This window comes from Pipistrellus hanaki (genome assembly GCF_964339955.1).
Source record: "Pipistrellus hanaki genome assembly, chromosome: 2".
NCBI lineage: Eukaryota > Metazoa > Chordata > Mammalia > Chiroptera > Vespertilionidae > Pipistrellus > Pipistrellus hanaki.
Window position 1 is genome coordinate 7,724,079 of NC_140504.1, and position 19,057 is coordinate 7,743,135.

At 57.8% G+C, this 19,057-nt stretch overlaps 1 protein-coding gene across 2 annotated transcripts in view; it reads left to right on the plus strand.

The window, feature by feature from the left end:
• Positions 1-19,057, plus strand: part of COL18A1 (collagen type XVIII alpha 1 chain) — a 76,911-nt gene that overhangs the window by 25,784 nt on the left and 32,070 nt on the right. Inside the window, exons 1-2 of one of the 2 annotated variants that reach the window (XM_084873735.1) lie at positions 4,697-5,387; positions 15,280-15,824. In XM_084873735.1, the coding sequence (XP_084729861.1) occupies positions 4,712-5,387; positions 15,280-15,824 (1,221 nt within the window). In that variant the 5' untranslated portion in view covers positions 4,697-4,711. Of the gene's footprint in view, positions 1-4,696; positions 5,388-15,279; positions 15,825-19,057 lie in introns of those variants that run through there. The other variant, XM_084873736.1, reaches the window with a different exon arrangement.

A 19,057-nucleotide genomic window follows, 5' to 3' on the forward strand; every position in this document is an offset into this window, starting at 1 on the left:
CCATGAACCTTTGTGCATAATTTTTTTGTGTGTGTGGACATGTTTTCACTTCTCTTAGGTATATATACCTAGGGTGGAATTTCTGAGACATAGGATAACTCTATGTTTAACAGTTTGAGCAATGTCCAGACTATTTTCTTCTTTTTTTTTTTTTTAAATAAATTTTATTGATTTTTTTTTACAGAGGAAGGGAGAGGGATAGAGAGTTAGAAACGTTGATGAGAGAGAAACATCGATCAGCTGCCTCCTGCACACCTGTATGCAACCAAGGTACATACCCCTGACTGGAATCGAACCCGGGGCCCTTCAGTCCGCAGGTCGGCGCTCTATCCACTGAGCCAGATTGGACAGGGCCAGACTATTTTCTTAAGCGGCTGCCTGTTTTACATTCTCGCCAGCAGGGTGTGAGGGTTCTGACTTCACATCCTCCCCATCACTTGTTATTATCTGGCTTTTTGATTCCAGCCCATACGAGTGGCTGTGAGAGATGTCTCATTGTGGTTTTCATGTGCATTTCCTTCATGGCTAGTGATGCGGAGCATCTTTTCATGGGTTTGAAGCCATGGGTATGTCTTCCTTGGAGAAATGTCTGTTCAGGTTCTTTGCCTGCTTTTTAGTTACATTGTTTTTATTGTTCACTTGTCGTTCTCTGTATGTTATAGATAAAAGTCCTTTATGAGGTATGTGATTTGCAAATATAGTCTACCGACTGTGGGTTGCCTTTCCACTTTGTTGATGTCCTTTGAAGCACAAAACTTAAATTTTGCTGAAGTCCAATTTATCTATTTTTCTCTTCTGTTGCTTAGGCATTTGCTGTCAAATGTAACAACCCTTTGCCAAATACAAGGTCATGAAGATTTATTCCTATGTTTTCTTTTAAGGGTTTTATAGTTTTAGCTCTTACATGTAGGCCCTTGATCCCTTTTAATTTAACTTCTATGTGTGGTGTGAGTTAAAAGAGTATTAACTCCATTATTTTGTCTGTAGCAATCTTACTGTCCCAGCACCCATGTCGAAATACTGTTCTTTCTCCACTAAATGGTTTTGGCACTCTTGTTGAAAATTGGTTGGCCATAGAGGTATGAGTTTATTTCAGAACTCTCAACTCTATTCCACTGATCAGTGTGTGTCTATCCTTGTGCCAGAACCACACTGCCGTGGCTACTTAGATTGGGAAATGTGAAGCCTTCAGCTTTGTTCTAACTCCAAAAAGTGTCCCAACCAAGTACTATGAGCAATTGTGTCAACAAAGTAGGATAACTGCGTAGGAATTGGCAAATTCCTACAAAGTTGTAAACTACTGCCCTACTGGTGTGGCTCAGTGGTTGATGTCAACCTATGAACCAGGAGGTCCTGGTAGGATTCCTGGTCAGAGCACATCTGGGCTGCAGGCTTGGTCCCCTGTAGAGGGCATGTAGGAGACAGCCAATCCATGATTCTCTTTCATCATTGATGTTTCTAACTCTTTCTCCCTCTCCCTTCTTCTCTGAAATCACAAAAAAAATAATTTTTTAAAAAGGGTATAAGCTACTGAAACTCATTAAGAAATAGATAATTTGAATAGATCGTAAGTGAAGAAATTTACTTAATCCAAAAACTATGTGCATAGTGACAAACATACGTAGACACGAATGCATGTGCATGCATGTGCACAGAGACACAGACACATCCACACATAGACGCACCCATTGGAGAGTCCTGGGGGTGGATTTCTGTGTGGAGGGGTCGATGGATGGAGGCCACGAGCTGGGTGTCACGGACAGAGTTGAGACAAGGGCGTTCCAGACAGTACCGGAGGGGAAGTGAAAGCAAAGAAAGGTGCTTTGCTGGGAGTCAATGGCCCCCACTAGACACAGCCACTGTGTGATTGGTTTGCCCCAAGGATGTCCTGAGAACCCCGTAAAGGCTGCCACCGCAGGACTCAGTGCTGTTCACCTGTCTGCACGCAGGCCCAGGACGCCCCTCCCTGTCTGGGGACACCCAGGGCCTGCAGGCCGATGCCACGTTCCTCCAGCTGCATGTGACAGTCACCAGGCGCTCTGCAGGCATGTGATGTTCGGCCGGGGCTCGGGGCCGGGCGCAGGCCCCGCGGTGGGCAGGGGGGCGAGGTCTGGAGGGTTAGGACGGAGGGGTACCCTGCTGCGGCGCAGAGTTGGCTCAGCCTGGTGGGGCCGCTGCTGCTGCCCTCCTGTAGAGCCTGGCCCTCACCCGGGCAGCAGCTGCCATCTCGCTCTGCAGCCACGGTTCCTTGGTTCCTCGCTCCTGGCTCTGCCTGGAAACAATGAATTAAGCAAGTGGTCCAGCGAGTAATGAGTGCCCAGAACATTGGACTGACAAGGGGCAGCCCCCCAACAGGGAGTCGGACTCAGAGTTCCCTCTCCCATCCGGGCAGGAGAAGGGGAATTTCTGTCCTGAGATTTTCCAGGAACACCTTAGGCATAAAATCACCTTAGTGGCAGTGACTTCCCAAGACTACTGTCTGAGCATTTCTAAGACTTCTGAGCGTAGAGGAGATTGTGTTGGTAACAGGGCCTCCCTGAGACACAGATGTTTGCATGTGGATCCCCCTCCTTTCGAGAGGGGCCTCGGTGCTCCGCTGTCCTAAAGCGTGCTGATGTGCTGATTCCTTCCGATGTTCCCAGCTCGGGGGCCGGACTTGACTTCAGGGCTGTTCCAACAGAGCAGCTCTCGTTGCTGAAGGCAGTCCAGGGGAAGGTGGGCTGGAACCCCCAGCACAGCCCGGAGAAGACGGGGTGACAAGGCGATCCAGGCAAAGGGATGGACAGCTGGTGTGCAGAGCACACGAGGGATCTTGTGTGGCGTGGAGGCTGAAGCAGTGCCGAGCGTGGATGTGCGTGTGGTTATGTGGACAGGTGAAGGTGGGTGTGCAGTCCCATTCTGGCCCTCCTCCTTTGGACTCTATAATCCAGAGCCAGCCCTCAGGTCTCTGTGCCTCCTTTTCTTTATTCGTAGGCTGGCTGATGGGCACAGGCTCCCAGATGAAGGCGAGCGCTTGGCCCCGTGCCTGGTCAGCTGGGCATCTCTGTGCTCCCGGCAGCCCTGTTGGGAGGTGCCGGATGGGACAGAGCTGGGAGCAGTTTCTGTCCAACCTAATGTGGGTGGGTACATCCCCCGTCTGCACACCTCCGGCTGCTGGCCATGGCTGGGACCCCCACTCTGGCGGGCAGCACAGAGGGTGCTGGGTGCTAGGTGCTGGGCCGTGAGGTCTGTCTGGCTGCAAAGGGAAGGTGGGCGGCCATAATCAGAGCAGACACCGGCACACATGGTAAATCCGAGCAGCCCAAAGCTGGCATGGGCAGAGCTTACGGCCACACGGCAGCATCCTGCACGAAGGAAGTGTTAGCTGAGGCTGGTACAGGGAAGGAGCGGGGCACATGGGAATGTCCAGCTGCGGGCTGCCTGGCTCATGCCCTCTGGGGCAGTGGCAGTGCCCAGATCCCGTCCTTTCCTGGGACACAGCCCGGAAGAGGTGCCCGGTGAAGGCAGGGCTGGAGGAGGCAGGGTGGGGCCCTGTGCAGGGCTGGCACCCAGGCTGTGGGCAGGACTCCCTCACCCGCCCCATCTCGTGGCCTTGGGGTGACCTGGCAGTCCCCGCTCTCCGCACAGAGTGAGATCTGGGGGGCGGTGGTGGCCGGGGAGGACGTATGTCCCTGTGGAACCTGCTGGCAGCGGCATCTCAGTATGTCCCATGACCCCCTTTCCCTCCGTGTCATACCCCTGCTGCGTGTCCTGTCCCTTCCAAGGAGTTCTCAGGGTTTAACCAGAAACCCCACAGGACTGAGACGTCTGATAAACATGACACGAGCAGGGTCAGCCCCGAGAGAGCCTTTCTGATTGGTGAGAAAGGGGTTAGGTGTTACAGAGGCCACAAGTCACCGGCCTTTGAGCCCAGATCACGGTCTCTGGTGAGATGGGGTGAGAACAGCCAGCGTCTGTGCGAGGGGGCGGAATGGGGGCGGGGGGCGGGCAGGCTGAGGAGCTGCACCTCCTAGCAGGTGGGAGCCCAGCTCCCTCCCGGCTCCTCCTTGGATGTTGAATGTCTCAGAAGCCACAGTTGCCGCTGAGAAGTCGGACACGCACCAGGTTTCAGTTTTCACGTGGGGCGTGCAGTCCCCTGCTGCTCAGGCAGGGACCCCCACTGCCTCTGCGCCCAGGACTGGGGGGCCGCCCCGGTGTCCTATGGCCCCAGCCCTGTCCCAAGAAGCCACCCCCAGGGGGCTGTGCCAGGCACCTTCTCTTGGAGCAGGGCTCTGTGTAGGGTGCACAGGCTGTAAGACCCGCGAGAGGTTCCTTCCAGAAGCTGCCCTGGGGGTCAGGGTGCTGGCCTGGAGACCCCCTTTGCACACACAGCAGCACGGGGATCGATCGGCGGTAGTCCGGCGAGGAGCAGCAGTGAGCCCCGCAGCTCACAGCTCAGCGAGTTAGGAATCCCAGTGAGCGTGCTCGAACGTCCCCTGGGCCCCTTGGGGCCTGTGGCTGTGTTAAGGAGGTGTGAGACTCCCTTCATGCCGCTCTGATGTCGGAAGTTTCCGTCTTTTTTTCTTCCGTGAGAGTGAAGAGAGAGAGCCGCCGGGAACGTGAATGGGGTGGCTGACCGTGGGCGGGGAGGGTGGGCCGGGGCGGGAGCTGGCTGGCCCCACCTCCCCGGGGCAGACGCCCGCCCGCCCTCCTCCGCGGAGCACACAGCCCGATGGCTCCCGACCCCAGCGGCCGCCTGGGCCTGCCCCTGCTGCTGCTGCTGCTGCTGCCGCTGCCCTGCTGCCATGCCGCCGGCCCGGCGGAGCTGCTGGAATGGCTGTGGTTCACCGACACCAACCAGCCCATCACCGCCCCCGGCTCCGTGGCCCCGGGCAGCCCACCTGTGCCGCCCACGGAGGAGACCACCACCCAGGTAGCCCCTCAGGATGGCCCCACCGAGCAGGGGACGGCGCCTGCCAGCCCCGAGCTGCCCCTGGAGAGCCTGGAGGCTGGCCAGGACGGGGCCTCCACCAGCCGCCCTCCCTCCCTGGCGAGCCCGGACACGAAGGGGGAGAATATCACTGGTGTCGGAGCCATGATCCTGAACGTGGCGATGGGGATCCGCAGCTTCATCCAGCTGTGGGAAAACATCACCGCCGCCGCCGAGAACGCCACCGGGATGGAGATGCCAACGCTGGCGGCCCCCACAGGCCCCCTGGCCTTCCCGGAGCCCTCCGGTGCCCCCCAGGAGAACGGGACCACTCCCTGGCTGGCCGGTGGGGTCCTGAGCTCGCCGGACACGAAGAGGACTGAGGCTGGCAGCCTGCCAGTGCCCACCCAGCCGCTGCCCTCCCCGGACAGGCCCCGGGCACTGCTCCGGGAGCCCTCGGTGCCACAGAAGTCCCCAGGTAGAGCCGTCTCCTCCGTGCGGGGCGGGCCCCTCCCTGGGGAAGCCGTGTGGATCCGGACGGCAAAGGACTTGGCGCCCGGCACCCTCGAGTGCACGCCGCTTCTGCCTCTTCCCCTGGTGATGGGCTCCCTGGCCATGCCCGCCGCCCCCTCGGCTTCCGCCTCCGACCCCCCACCCCCACCCCCGCCAGTCTGTCTCAGACCGCACTCTCCGCTTCCACCGGGGACCGCGGTGCTTGGGTTGCTCACGGGGCTGATTCTGCGGGGCCTGGGCTTGCCGATCCCTTTGCGCTGCTCGGGTCCCCCCAGCCGAGCCCCCCGGTGCAGCCTGCCTGCCACTCCGCCCTCCCTGCCCGTCTGCGGCAGCCTGGGCATCAGGCGCTCCTGGCTGCCCGACCACCTGCACCACGCGAGTGGCGAGGAGGTCCTGGCGGCCGCCCGGGCCTGGGGCGGCCTCCTCCGGACGCACTGCCACCGCTTCCTCGCCCGGTTCTTCTGCCTGCTGCTGGCCCCGCGCCCTCCCCGCCACCCTGCCGCCAGCTCTGCCAGGCCCTGGAGGACGCGTACTGGACGGGGGCAGGCTGCCCATCGCGTGCGCCTCGCTCCCGGCCAGGAGGACGGGCACTGTGTGTTCATTGGGCCGGCGGCAGGTCACGGCTGGCCCGCCTGCCCAGCTGCCCCACCCTCCCCATTTTGCTCTTTCCTGCAGCCTGGCCAGGGCTGGTGTGGACCTGCCAGGCCCCTTTGCCCCCGTGCTGGCCTTTGTGGACCCTCAGGAGGCAGGATGGCACACCCCCTTCGCTGGGGCGAGGCTGGGGTCGGGAGAGAACGGCACGCGGCCCTGGGTTCTGTGTGCGAGACGCAGTGCGTGGGGAGCAGCCCCTGCCCAAGCATTTTCGCTCCTGGGTGCTCTGAGGCACCCCGGCACGGAAGGGAGGCTGAGGGAGCCGGGATTCCCACCTGCTTCCGGCGGCTGCTGCTCTGGTCTGATTGGGGGCAGGGGGCTGGGGGTGGGTGCCACAGGGAGGGGCAAGCCATGCCAGCAGGCGGTGAGGCTGGCGCTCCTGTGAGGCCACCCCAGCCTGGGGCCACGTGCTCCAGAGCACACTTCTGCTCCTCTGGTGGGAGAGGGAGGGCAGCCGCGGCCTTCCCAGCCCCCAGCTCCACGGTGGGGCCCGAGGCCCCCCCACATCCCCTCCCCCTGAGCAGAGCCTGCTCCCTGGTTGCTCATAGAGGCCCCATCCGTGTCCCCTCCCCTTCCTCTCTGTGGGGAGCAGCCTTGCCCACTCATCCGTCCCTGCAGGCACTGGGCTTTGGAGCTGGGCAGTGGGGGTGGGGTGGCTGCACTGGACCTCAAGGGGGTGTCCCCATACCGGGCCCCTGAGGGTTGTGTGGGTGACTCCTTGGCGCCCTGTGCCAGGCCTGGGGTGAAGTGAAGGGGGCTGCTAGCACCCAGGCCCCAGCCGGGGCAGGAGCAAGTGCCAGTGACAGGTGGTGCCCAGCCCCAGGGAAGGGGCACACCAGCGGCTACAGGCACTGGGTGGGAGGGAGGGCGGCTACTGCGGACAGCGATGGGGGGGCTGGGCCCTGCTGCCAGCAGGAGTGGCCGGAGTGTGTCTGGCAGAGGAACAGTCCACCAGGGCCTGTGCTGGGAGGCCCCGTAGGTGCAGGGTTGGGGGCCACAGTGAGCGGCACCTTCCCACGCCCCATACACATGCGGTGCCTGGAACACGCGAATATTGGGCTGGCCGGGCCTGCTCCTCACCTGTCCCCTCCGAAAGTGTGTGGCAGGGCCGCCCCCTAGGGCGTGGCTTGCCGGGGGCCCAGGTTCCATGAAGAGGAGCCTGGCTACTCCACACTTTACCTTCGCCGCCAGGGGCTGGGCCAGGCCCGAGTCTCCTGTGGGGGTGGGAGTGGGGGTGGGGGTGGGGGGCGGGGAATCTCTGACCGCAGCTGGCCTGGTCAGCCGCATGGCCTAAGAGGACTCCTCACTGGACACCTGCACCGCTGGCAGGATCCCCGCGTGGGAGGGAGGCCGTGCTCCCAGCAGGGTCCCTGGGAATCTGCCGTCAGCACTCACTGCTCGCTCCCTCCCCCTCGGGCTGGTGGTAGGTTTCAGCTCATCTCACCGGGGACCCTCCGGGTGTGGCCTGGCTGTGGAGGGTCCCCTGGATGTTTCCCCCCTCCTCTGGCATTTTAGTGAGGACCACCCCACCCCTGGCATTCCCACCCCGGCATGCTGGTGGCAGGAAGAAGGAAGAGGAGGAGGACGGCCAGGTGGGGAGCGGCGGGACCAGGAAGGCCCCAGTCCCTCTCCTGTATTGGTGAATGTCTCCCTCCCCACCACGTGACAGGTTGGGTGGCTGGTGAATGGGGGTGCTGGGATGCAACAACCATCATTGGCCTTGTGAGGTCCTTGGGCTGTGTGTGTGTGTGTGTGTGTGTGAGGCGGGAGGGGGGCGGGGGGACGGGGGGCTCTCTGTGGGGGAGAGGAAGACAGCTTGGGTGCTGCGTCCTTCCCCGGACCTGTCCAGCACTGCCCATCGGGTCTCAGCTGGCCCACGACCTTTCCCATCCTTCCTCCTGAGGGCGCCCTGCCGGGTGGCTGCAGGCCCTGGCAAACCTGACCTCACGCCCCTCGTGCTCACCAGCACACCAGCCTGAGGCCACAGCTCTGTCCACCCTCCGGAAGGGCCGCCCCTGTGCCTGCTCCTCTCTGGCCCCTAAGGAGAGCGGGGTCGGGAGGAGCTGGGCAGTCCGGCCAGTGGCTGGCGCGGGGAGGTGGTCGGCAGGGAGAAGGCCCTGTGGGAGCCCGGTGCGGGAGCTGCCGGTCGGAGGGAGAAGGCCCCATGGGAGCCCGGTGCGGGGAGGTGGTCTGGAGGGAGAAGGCACTGGGAGCCGGTGCGGGAGCTGCCGGTCGGAGGGAGAAGGCACTGGGAGCCGGTGCGGGAGCTGCCGGTCGGAGGGAGAAGGCACTGGGAGCCGGTGCGGGAGCTGCCGGTCGGAGGGAGAGGGCACTGGGAGCCGGTGCGGGAGCTGCCGGTCGGAGGGAGAAGGCACTGGGAGCCGGTGCGGGAGCTGCCGGTCGGAGGGAGAAGGCACTGGGAGCCGGTGCGGGAGCTGCCGGTCGGAGGGAGAAGGCACTGGGAGCCGGTGCGGGAGCTGCCGGTCGGAGGGAGAAGGCACTGGGAGCCGGTGCGGGAGCTGCCGGTCGGAGGGAGAGGGCACTGGGAGCCGGTGCGGGAGCTGCCGGTCGGAGGGAGAGGGCACTGGGAGCCGGTGCGGGAGCTGCCGGTCGGAGGGAGAGGGCACTGGGAGCCGGTGCGGGAGCTGCCGGTCGGAGGGAGAAGGCACTGGGAGCCGGTGCGGGAGCTGCCGGTCGGAGGGAGAAGGCACTGGGAGCCGGTGCGGGAGCTGCCGGTCGGAGGGAGAAGGCACTGGGAGCCGGTGCGGGAGCTGCCGGTCGGAGGGAGAGGGCACTGGGAGCCGGTGCGGGAGCTGCCGGTCGGAGGGAGAAGGCACTGGGAGCCCAGTGTGGGAGCTGCCGGTCGGAGGGAGAAGGCACTGGGAGCCGGTGCGGGAGCTGCCGGTCAGGAGGGAGAAGGCACTGGGAGCCGGTGCGGGAGCTGTCTGTCGGAGGGAGAAGGCACTGGGAGCCGATGCGGGAGCTGCCGGTCGGAGGGAGAAGGCACTGGGAGCCAGTGCAGGAGCTGCCGGTCGGCAGGGAGAAGGCACTGGGAGCCCAGTGGGGGAGCTGCCGGTCGGAGGGAGAAGGCACTGGGAGCCGGTGCGGGAGCTGCCGGTCGGTCAGCTCGCTGTTGAGCACTGGGTTCGGGGTCTTGCCAGCTGTGTGTGCTCCTCAAGCCACAGAGAAAAGTGGGGGAGGCCCCACCCTGGCGAGGGCAGGCGCAGGTGCCAGGTCCTCACTGTGCACACTGGGAGGGCCAGTAGGGGACTGCCCCTTAGCAAGGAGGGAGCTCACGTCAGAGGGACAGGGTGGGGGCGAGAGGGACAGGTGCCCAGAGGCAGCCCCTCCTTGAGGGGAAGTGCTGCAGAGCTGCATTGTGGGGGACGGCCTTCCTCCTCTGCCCTCACCCTGGGACCACTCTCCTCACATCTTACCCTCACTGCTTCTCTCCTGTGTCCGGTTTTCATCCCACAGCTAGCTGTGGACACGCTGTCATCAGGTCCAAGCTACACAAGAGAGGGCTGAGCACAGCCCAAGCCCCTCAGGGACGGGGTGTCCTCCGTCCCTCAGTGTGTTGCTATAGATGTGTGTGCAGGCGTGTACCTGCAGCTGCTGGGACAAATGACCACAGACTTGGTGGCTTACCACCGCGCAGTTGTGTTACCTTAACTCCTGGGGTCAGATGTCAGAGGTCCTCCCCTGGGCTCGAATGAAGGTGTAAGGCGGTTCCTCCTCGGCTGCAGGGAGATTCCGTTCCCACCCTGGCCCACATTGTGGCCCGTGGCCCCTGTCCCTTTTCAAAGCCAGCAAGGCCAGCCAGGCTGCCGTCTCCGGGTCTTCTCCCCTCCTCACAGGTTGCTCTTTTAAGGGTGCATGCGGTTATAGATTTGGACAAACTCCCATTTTAAAGGGCCATCACCATCATCGCATTTGCACAGTTGTGTTGGCCACGTGGAGTAATAGTCACAGCTTACAACTGAGGATGTCTTTGGGGCCATCAACCAGATCATCAGAAATCGTTCACGGAGGCCTCTGTGGGGGCGTTGATGGGAAGTCAGATTTGGACTTTAGAATCGTGTCACGTGTCCGTGGTGTCCCCACCCAGTGACATGGGTGCCTGCAGGTGCCCATCATACTGACGAGTCTTTCAGTCAGGTGCGGAGCAGTAGGTGTCCCTGAGGGCTTGTCCTCTTTGGTATTGAGATTCCTGAGGCTCCTCCCCCGCCCCAGACGCTCGCCTGTGGAATTGCTGCTGCAGGTGATGAAAGGACAGGCGTGGCCTGCTCTCCACTCTGAGGTTCGGGGAGTCCCTCCGAGTGTGCTCCGTTCTAACAGGAGAGGGGGGCAGGCAGCTGCCTCTGGGTCGGCATCCTGAGAGAGAACTTCCCGCCCCCTCGCCGTGTACCGTGTGTACTGGGGGCCGGGTGCATGTGGGTGGTACCAGGCCCATTACATGTGCACGGAAAGGATCACTCACCCCCTTGTCCCACTTCATGGCTTCAACTTGACTTCTGTTTTATCTGATCGTCGTGTTGCAATGTTTGCTTACTTTCTGCTGTCGTTTGCCTGTTTGGTGTCTTTTAAAAAGACCTTTTTTTTTTTTTTTTTTTTTTTTTTTAAGAGCAGTTTCAGGTTCATAGCAAAATTGAGGGGAAGGTACAGAGATTTTGAGAACCTCTAGCAGGGTCGCCCAAGACAATCAGAAAACACAGATATTTACATTACGATTCATAACAGTAGCAAGATCACAGTTATGAAGTAGCAATGGAAATCATTTTATGGTTGGGGGTCACCACGACATGAGGAACTGTATTAAAGGGTCGCGGCATTAAAAAGGTTGAGAACCACTGATCTAAAAGGTCATGGCCATACCCAAGGTCATCAAGAGTTTTCCCTGTTATCTTGTAGCAGTTTTATGGTTTTGCACATTTCTTTTAGGTCTGTGAGTTAATTTCTGTAAGAGGTATGAGGTCTGTGATTTAATTTAAACATTGGTGTTCAGCAGTTCCAGCACCATTTGTTGAAAACATCATCTTTACTCCATTCTGTTGCCTTTAGTCCTTTGCCAAAGATCTGTTGACTATATTTATGTGGCTTTATTCCTGAGTTCGCTATTCTGTTCCATGGATCACTTTGTTGTTTCAAGAATACCACTCTGTCTTGATCACTGTAGGTTTAGAAAGCTTTGTTTTTCTCCTTTAGAATTGCATTGGCTATTCTGGGTCTTTGTCTCTCCATATATACTTTAGAATCTGTCGATGTTCACAAAATAACTATCTGGGATTTTGATTGAGATTTCTTTGAATCTATAGATTAAGTTGGGAAGAACTGACATCTTGACAATATTGATTCTTTTTAAGGAATATATCTACATTTCTTTAGCTCTATAATTTCTTTCTTCAGAGTTTTATAGTTTTCCTCATATACATCTTGTATATATTTTGTTTGATTTATGTCTAAGTATTTAATTTTGGTATTCTGTAAATAGCATTCTGTTTTTAATTTCAAATTCCACTTGTTCATTGCCTGATATGTAGAAAACAGTTGACTTTTGTATATTAACCTTGCATCCCATATATTAATCTTGCTATGATCATTTTGCTCCAGGAGGTGTGTGTGTGTGGGGGGGGGGGGGTTGTTTGTTAATTCTTTTGAATTTTCTACATAGATGATTATATCATCTGCAAACATACAGTATTATTTCTTCCTTCCCAATTTGTGTACTTTATTTCCAATTCTTGTCTTATTTCATTAACTAGGACTTTGAGTATGATGTTGAAAAGAAGTAGAGAAGGGACTTTCCTGCCTTGTATCTGATTCTAGTGGGAGAGGTTCAAGTTTCTCACCGTTAAGTATGTGTGTGGTTTTTTTTTTTGTGTGTTTTTTTTTTGTTTGTTTGTTTTTTTTGGTAGATATTCTTTATCAGGTGGAGGGAATTCTGCTGTACTCCTAGTTTATGGACAGTTTTTTTTTTTATCATGAATGGGTATTGGGTTTTGTCAAGTGCTTTTTTGCAAATTTGACAGGATATTGTGATTTTTCTTCATTAGCTATGATGTGATGGAGTATATTAATTAATTAAAAAACAGCCTTCCATACCTGGGATAAATCTTCTTGGTCATGGCTGGCCTGCTTGCTGAAAGGAAAAGCGTGTCTTCAACAATGCTAGCCCCCTGATTCCTTGATCTGAGGGGAGTGTGGGCTACAGGATGGGCCCCAGCTTGCCAAGGGTGTCACCCACTGCGTTCCAGGACGTGGCATTCTGGGAAGGCATTCCTCTGAGCTCGCAGAGAGCGGCATGGCTCGGTTTTTAGAGAGATGCTGATTTCCCACCCCAGACAGCAGGGCCGTGGGCCTTGACCCCAGCACAGCAGCTGCCAAAGCTCCGCAGGGAGGTGACCGCACCCTCCACTCACGCTCTCGGTGCCTGGAGCTGGCGAGCTGGTCGGTGATCTCAGGGCCTCGGCGTCCAGAGGCTTCCTTCCAACGGGGGCCTGAGGTGCCACGGAGAGGAAGTGGGAGCACTTTGAGAAGGAGCTGCTCATCCATCTCTGGGCTCCCGAGGCTGCCCGGGTACCATGCTGCTGTCCTCCAGCCCAGGAGTCCACAGCTGCTGCATCTTGTGTTCTTTCATTATTTTTAAAGCCCTCACCTGAGGATACTTTGCCCATTAGTGTTTTTCTTTTTTTCTTTTTTCTTTTTTTTTTTTTTTTTGAGATTGGAAAGGAGGGAGGAGGAGAAGGAGGGGTGGGGAGCGAAAGAGAGAGAGAAACATTAATGTGAGAGAGGCACATTGATTGGTTGCCTCCTGCATGCGCCCCGACGGGGGAGGGAGGGGTGGAGGGGGACAGAGAGTGAACTCACAACCAAGGTATGTGCCCTTTACCGGGAATTGAATCCACGACGCTTCAGTCTGCAGACCGATGCTCTAACCACGGAACAAACTGGTCGGGGCTGCATCACGCCTTCTTAATTAATTTGGAAAATTTCCTAGCCCCGAATGAGGAAGGGTTGTGGTGGAGCATACCTGTGTTTAACTTTGGGGACAGCTGAGTCAGGACCCCATGGCTTCTGGCACCCAAACCGGTGACAGTCCTGTTCCCAATCTTAAACATCCCCCTGATGGACACTCAGGCCCCAGGTCCTTCTGTTACAAGGCACTGTCATGGCAACCGCCATCCTGGTGGACAGCAGCCTGTCTTTGAACAGGAAGTGACCACTCACCTCCACAGGCAGGGTCTTCCTCTCAGGTCCCTGTTCTCAGGAGAGGCCCTTCGCCCTCAGCAGAGGCCAGGCTGCCATCCGCTGCTCCTGGCTGTCCCCCACTTCCCGTCTGCATGAGGGTCTTACCCTCGGGGAGGCTGAGATCAGTGGGAGCCCTGGATAGACGGCAGTGCTGCCACATGGCGGGCCGTCAGGGCCATGCAGAGTCACACCGCTAACCCTGAGGAACCAACCCTCCTCACAAGTACCCACAGTGCATGTCCCCCTGCCGGAGCCTTCCTCCTGTTTTTATTTGTTTTTTCCTCAGGGACTCTTGTAAGACAACTTGTCTTAGGAAATTGGGGTCAGCGTTTATTCCCTCTGCCTGCCCCAGAAGGTCCCAGGTCAGCCTGGCCCTGCTGGTGCGCCAGACCCAGATGCCCATCTCACACAAGCAATCACATAGATACACGTACTAGACATATATGCGTGTGCGCATGCGCATACACATTCACACACATACACACTTTCACTTGCCAAGAGTCAGGGCTCTTGGCCAACTTTGGCCGCAGAGTCTGGCTTCGCCGGGCAAACTGGATGTGAGGGAAGTCATGCATGCACCGGTCTCTCCTTGAGCTAGGTGCCTGCTCTCTCCTGTGTCCGGCAGTGAGTAGCTGGGCCGTCTGCCCTAATGCTCAGCACTCCTGGCCTCTAGGGCATGGGAGCCTGACACTAGTGGCCCCCACATGCTCCCCATTGCATGCAGGGCTTGGGCAGGTCCAGGCACACAGTCAGGTCAGGCCCTGCACTGGCTCAGGATCCGCATCATGGACAGCAGGGCCTCTGGTCCCTCCTGCTGGACAAGAAATGAGGAGAGACAACCCAGCACCCTGGCTGTGTCCCCGCCTGGGCTCCTGCCACCGAGGGGCCTCCAAATGCTGGGATGTCAGTCAGAACTCGTGCTCGGCGACACTGACGGCCCAGGAGGAGGACACACGAGCGGCTCTGACTGTTGGCTCCTGAGGGGCGTGAATGCAAGGGATGTATGAGCCTCCTGGGTGTTTAGAAGGCAGGTGGGCATCTGCCTTCTAGCTTGAGTTGCATTAGCTTGAGCATCTGTGGGTTGAGAAAGCAGACCTCCCGCGGGTGGTTCCCCCTCCTAAGGCTGCTCTCCAGGTCACCCCGGTGTGGAGACACCAGGAGGGGAGGCGAGCCCCCACACTTGGAACCTGAAGCTGGAACCCCCGCCTCCTGGAGACACAGTGTGGCACTCTTGGTCCGAGCTGACTTGGTTCCCAGAAGCCCATGCAGCAGCCTCAGCTGAGCTGTCACACTCCTGAGCCCCAGCCAACCTGGGGGGCTGGGTGTGAGTTGCTGCATTGAGGGTCAGCACAGACATGGAAACCACAGGACCGATCCAGTTAAGCCAAGTCCTCCGGGAGGCACAGCCCCTCTCGTTTCCTGCCGTCCTGGAGTGTGTTTCCGGGCTGGTTCTGATGAGGGTAAAGCTGCAGGGACAGCCGGAGCACAGCCTTCTTTTTCGTGTTTGTGAGGGAGTGAGGGGTGCTCTTGCCCGTGCCCTGCACTGTTCCTGTGGATCCTGGCGTGGGGTCCGAGTGTGAGGATGCTGAGTGATGGGGGCGAGGACATGTTCTAAGCATGGGATGAAGACGGGATTCGGGGCAAGGTTGCAGGTGGGCTCAGAACCCCCAACCCCTTCACAGCAGGCTCCTGGCCCCACCTCCTGCCACGCTGGTTTGGGATGGTCCCTGCTGCGTCCTGCCCCTCCCCCACCCCGGCCAGTAAGCTTGTTGAGGGGATGGTTTAGTGGTTTATGGCCACCATGTTCTGGCCCAGCGTGTGTCTGGATAATATGGGGTATCCGTCCACCTCCCCGGCCAGCAGAGCCCAGAGGAGCAGAGCAGGTGCCAGGTGCGTGCCTCGGTTTCCCCTCTGTGCTCTGCACGCAGCCTCACACCGTGTCTTTTTCCTCTTCGCAGAGCGAGTGGTCACAGAGGTGGGGCTCCTCCAGCTGCTCGGGGACCCCCCGCCCCAGCAGGTCACCCGGATCGATGACCCCGACGTGGGACCGGCCTACGTCTTCGGTCCAGACGCCAACAGCGGCCAGGTGGCCCGGTACCACTTCCCCAGTCCGTTCTTCCGCGACTTCTCGCTGTTCTTCCATGTGCAGCCGGCCACCGAGGCGGCGGGGGTGCTGTTCGCCATCACGGACGCCGCCCAGGCCGTGGTCTCCGTGGGCGTGAAGCTGTCGGGCGTGAGTGATGGCCAGCAGCACATCCAGCTCCTGTACACCGAGCCGGGCGCGGCCCGGACGCGCACGGCCGCCAGCTTCGCCCTGCCCGCCTTCACCGGCCAGTGGACACGCTTCGCGCTCAGCGTGGACGGGGACACCGTGACGCTCTTTGTGGACTGCGAGAAGATCCAGGGGGTGTCCTTGGCGCGGTCCCCACGCGGCCTGGAGCTGGAGCCCGGCTCCGGCTCCTTCGTGGCTCAGGCCGGAGAGGCGGACCCCGACAAGTTCCAGGTAACTGGCTGCTGCTTGAGGACGGGACCGGCCCTGGGGGAGTGGCCATCGGTCCCTACCTGGCTTCAGGCCCCAGGGTCTGCCTGGCACCAACATGCTGATTCCCTGGTGCTCTGGCCTCTTGGGGTCTCTCTGAGGCCCCCTTAGGACCATCTTTCTTTCTTTCTTTCTTTCTTTCTTTCTTTCTTTCTTTCTTTCTTTCTTTTTTTCTTATTGATTTTTTACAGAGAGGAAGAGAGAGGGCTAGAGAGTTAGAAACATCAATGAGAGAATCATCGATAAGTTGCCTCCTGCACACCCCATACTGGGGATGTGCCCGCAACCAAGGTATATGCCCTTGACCGGAATCGAACCTGAGACCTTTCGGTCCACAGGCCGATGCTTTATCCACTGAGCCAAACCTGTCTCAGGAACATCTTTCTAATTGCCACCATCTGCTCGAGACAAGCAAAGGGCCCATGGTCCCTAATTAAGAATTTTAAGATGGCAGCAGCAGAGGGTAGAAGCAGGCATGGGCCCTTCTGGGGATAAGCTGTACCCCATGCACACTGCCAGCATCAATTGTGCTGTTGTTATTATTTTACCAAACTGCTCAGCGGCCCACTCAGAGCGCTGTGGGCAGGACTTCCGCAGCAGAGCTGTCTCCACTGTGTCCCCAGGAGGTCCCCACTCCCTGGGCTGGACCCCGGTCCTCATCTGGGGGGAGGCCAACCCCAGAAGTTGGGGGGGCTCTTTGTCCCGAGCCCTTGGCTCCCACACTTGGAACCTTTAGCTGGAACCCGGCCTCCTGGAGACACGGCGTGGGCACCCTTGGTTCGAGCCGACTCAGTTCTAACGCTACAGCCGGTCTGCAGCTGACACGGCCCGCACAGGGGTCCCTGTGTGCGCTGGCGGGGGCCGTGCTCCCGAGCACAGACAGTTAATTATCACCCAGACAAAAGCTGCTTGATGGAAGTTGTTCTAAGTCCTGGCCTCTCGGGGTCTGAGTGCTGGCCTTTCCCCTTTGGCAGGAACTTTCACCCGTGGGGTCTGGGGGCCGGCAGGACTTTGATACCAAACTGGGCCTCTTTGTGTTTTCATTTTGATCCTCAAACATGATTAACTGGAAGGCGTCCCGGAGGGACGTCTCACCCGGGAGGGGCTGTGTCCGCTGGCAGTTTGTTGTGTGACCCCCCGAGCATTTCCAGACAAAAAAGTACGCCATTGTTCCACGTGTGTTTGCCGGTTTTACAGAAAGCTGAGCGTGTGCTGCGGAGGTGGGGGCTGCCCCGGGCTCGGGGAGCTCAGGGAGGGGCTTCCCCCAGGCCTGGCCAGGGCCACACGCGTCATTTGTGCAAAAGCATGGCTGCCAGTTGGATGCGTAAGCAAGCTGCACCCGGGGATTTTAGTGGGCGTTTCTTATTGTGAGTGAAGACAGTCTTGGATTTTTTTCACGCGTCTATTGGCTATTTGTATTTCTTCCTTTGTGACTGGCCTGTTCATGTTCTTTGCATTTCTGTTTTGATGGGTTCACGCCATTTCCTGTTAGTTTTTACAAACTCTTTACATATGGAAGAAACCTATCCTTCGTTTGGTGTGCTGCAAGTATTATTTCCCAGTTTGTCATTTGTCTTTTTTATATGTATGTATATATGTACACACACACACACACACACACACACACTAGAAGCCCCTTGCAGGAAGATTCCTGCAATAGGGCTTCCTGCTGCAATCTTCGCTGCCCCACCTGCTTCCCTGCCTTCTCTGCCGCCCCACTTGCTTGCTTCTGCACAGCTTCGCTCCCTTCTGCAGCGCTTGGCTATTTTCTACGCTGTCTTCAGTCTTCACTCTGGCTTGGATATGCAAATTAACAGCCATCTTGGTTGGGTTAATTTGCATACTCTGATTGGCTGGTGGGCATGGCTTGTGGGTGTAGCGAAGGTACGGTCAATTTATTTGTTTCTCTTTTATTAGAGAGGATATAAAATGATTGATTTCAGAGAAGGAAGGGAGCAGCAGAGAGAGTTAGAAACATCAATGATGAGAGAGAATCATTGATTGGCTGCTTCCTGCACATTTCCCTAGTGGGGATCGAACCCGCAACCTGGGCACGTGCCCTTGATGGAAATCAAACCTGAGACCCTTCAGTCCGCAGGCCAGTGCTCTGTCCACTGAGCATGGCCAGCTTGGGCTGTCATTTGCCTTTTTACCTTGCATTTTTAAACCATTTATATGCCATAATAAGCATCTATAGATGCACATAGCCGACCTTTTTTAATTAAATTCAAAATATCATGGCAGCTAACTGGTTAAAGACTATTGGGCTATTTAAAGTGTTTGTGTGGTTTAATCTGGCCCGGGGAAGACTCCTATGACTTGGCATCCTAGCCGGGTCTCTGAGGTCAGACAGACAGAAGTGGGGAGTAGTTTAAGGCTTCTGTTTGGCTCTGGCGGTGGCCCTGCTTCCTATCCGCTGCCACATTCAGTCCAGGCCAGGTCTGGCTCCTCTGTCTGCGCAGACGAGAAGCTCCAGGCGTGTTCTGTGTGGGTTTCTGGTCAGATTCCAGCTCGGTGAGAGGAGCAGCCCGTTGTCCGACGAGATTGATTAGTACAAGGAGAGAATCACTCCAGTCGAGTGATTTATATGATTTGGCAGAAACGAAAGCTCAGAGGCGTCCTCCCGACGGGTCCCCGTGGCTCCTTACAGAACCTTTATTCTTTTCTCCTGACAGGAAATTCTGGAACCTCATCGGTCTTCTCAGGTCTATTCTTCTTGTCAGATTTGGCTATAAATATCCCTTGGACCCGGTTTGTTCCACGCAGTCATTGCAGTGTTTTGCTTGTTAACATGCTACGTCCGACTCTTGTTCAGTGGCTGTGCCCCTCTCCCTTTTTTACCGGTTCAGGTGCTCTGCCCACATTTTCTTCGCGTCCCTGCTCTTTGGGGAAAGTGTCCCCATTTGCTCATTCTCTGTTTGCTTCTTGGTGAAGCCAAAGGGGTTTCCTTTATGGTTCTGTCTCGGCCTCGGACTGCCCTGGAATCCCTTGGACCCTTGTCCACAGCCTCCAGGCGGGCGGGACAGGCCTGACCTGTCCCTGGCACATCCCGCGGTCACTCCATGCATCCAGTGAGAAGCACGGACATTGTCACCGTTGCTCACCTGCGGCTCTGTTGGCTGGATTACATACACCAGCCTTGGCCCACGGGAGCCAAGAGCTTGCCTACCGGCCACCCGGGCTTGGGCCACCGGGGC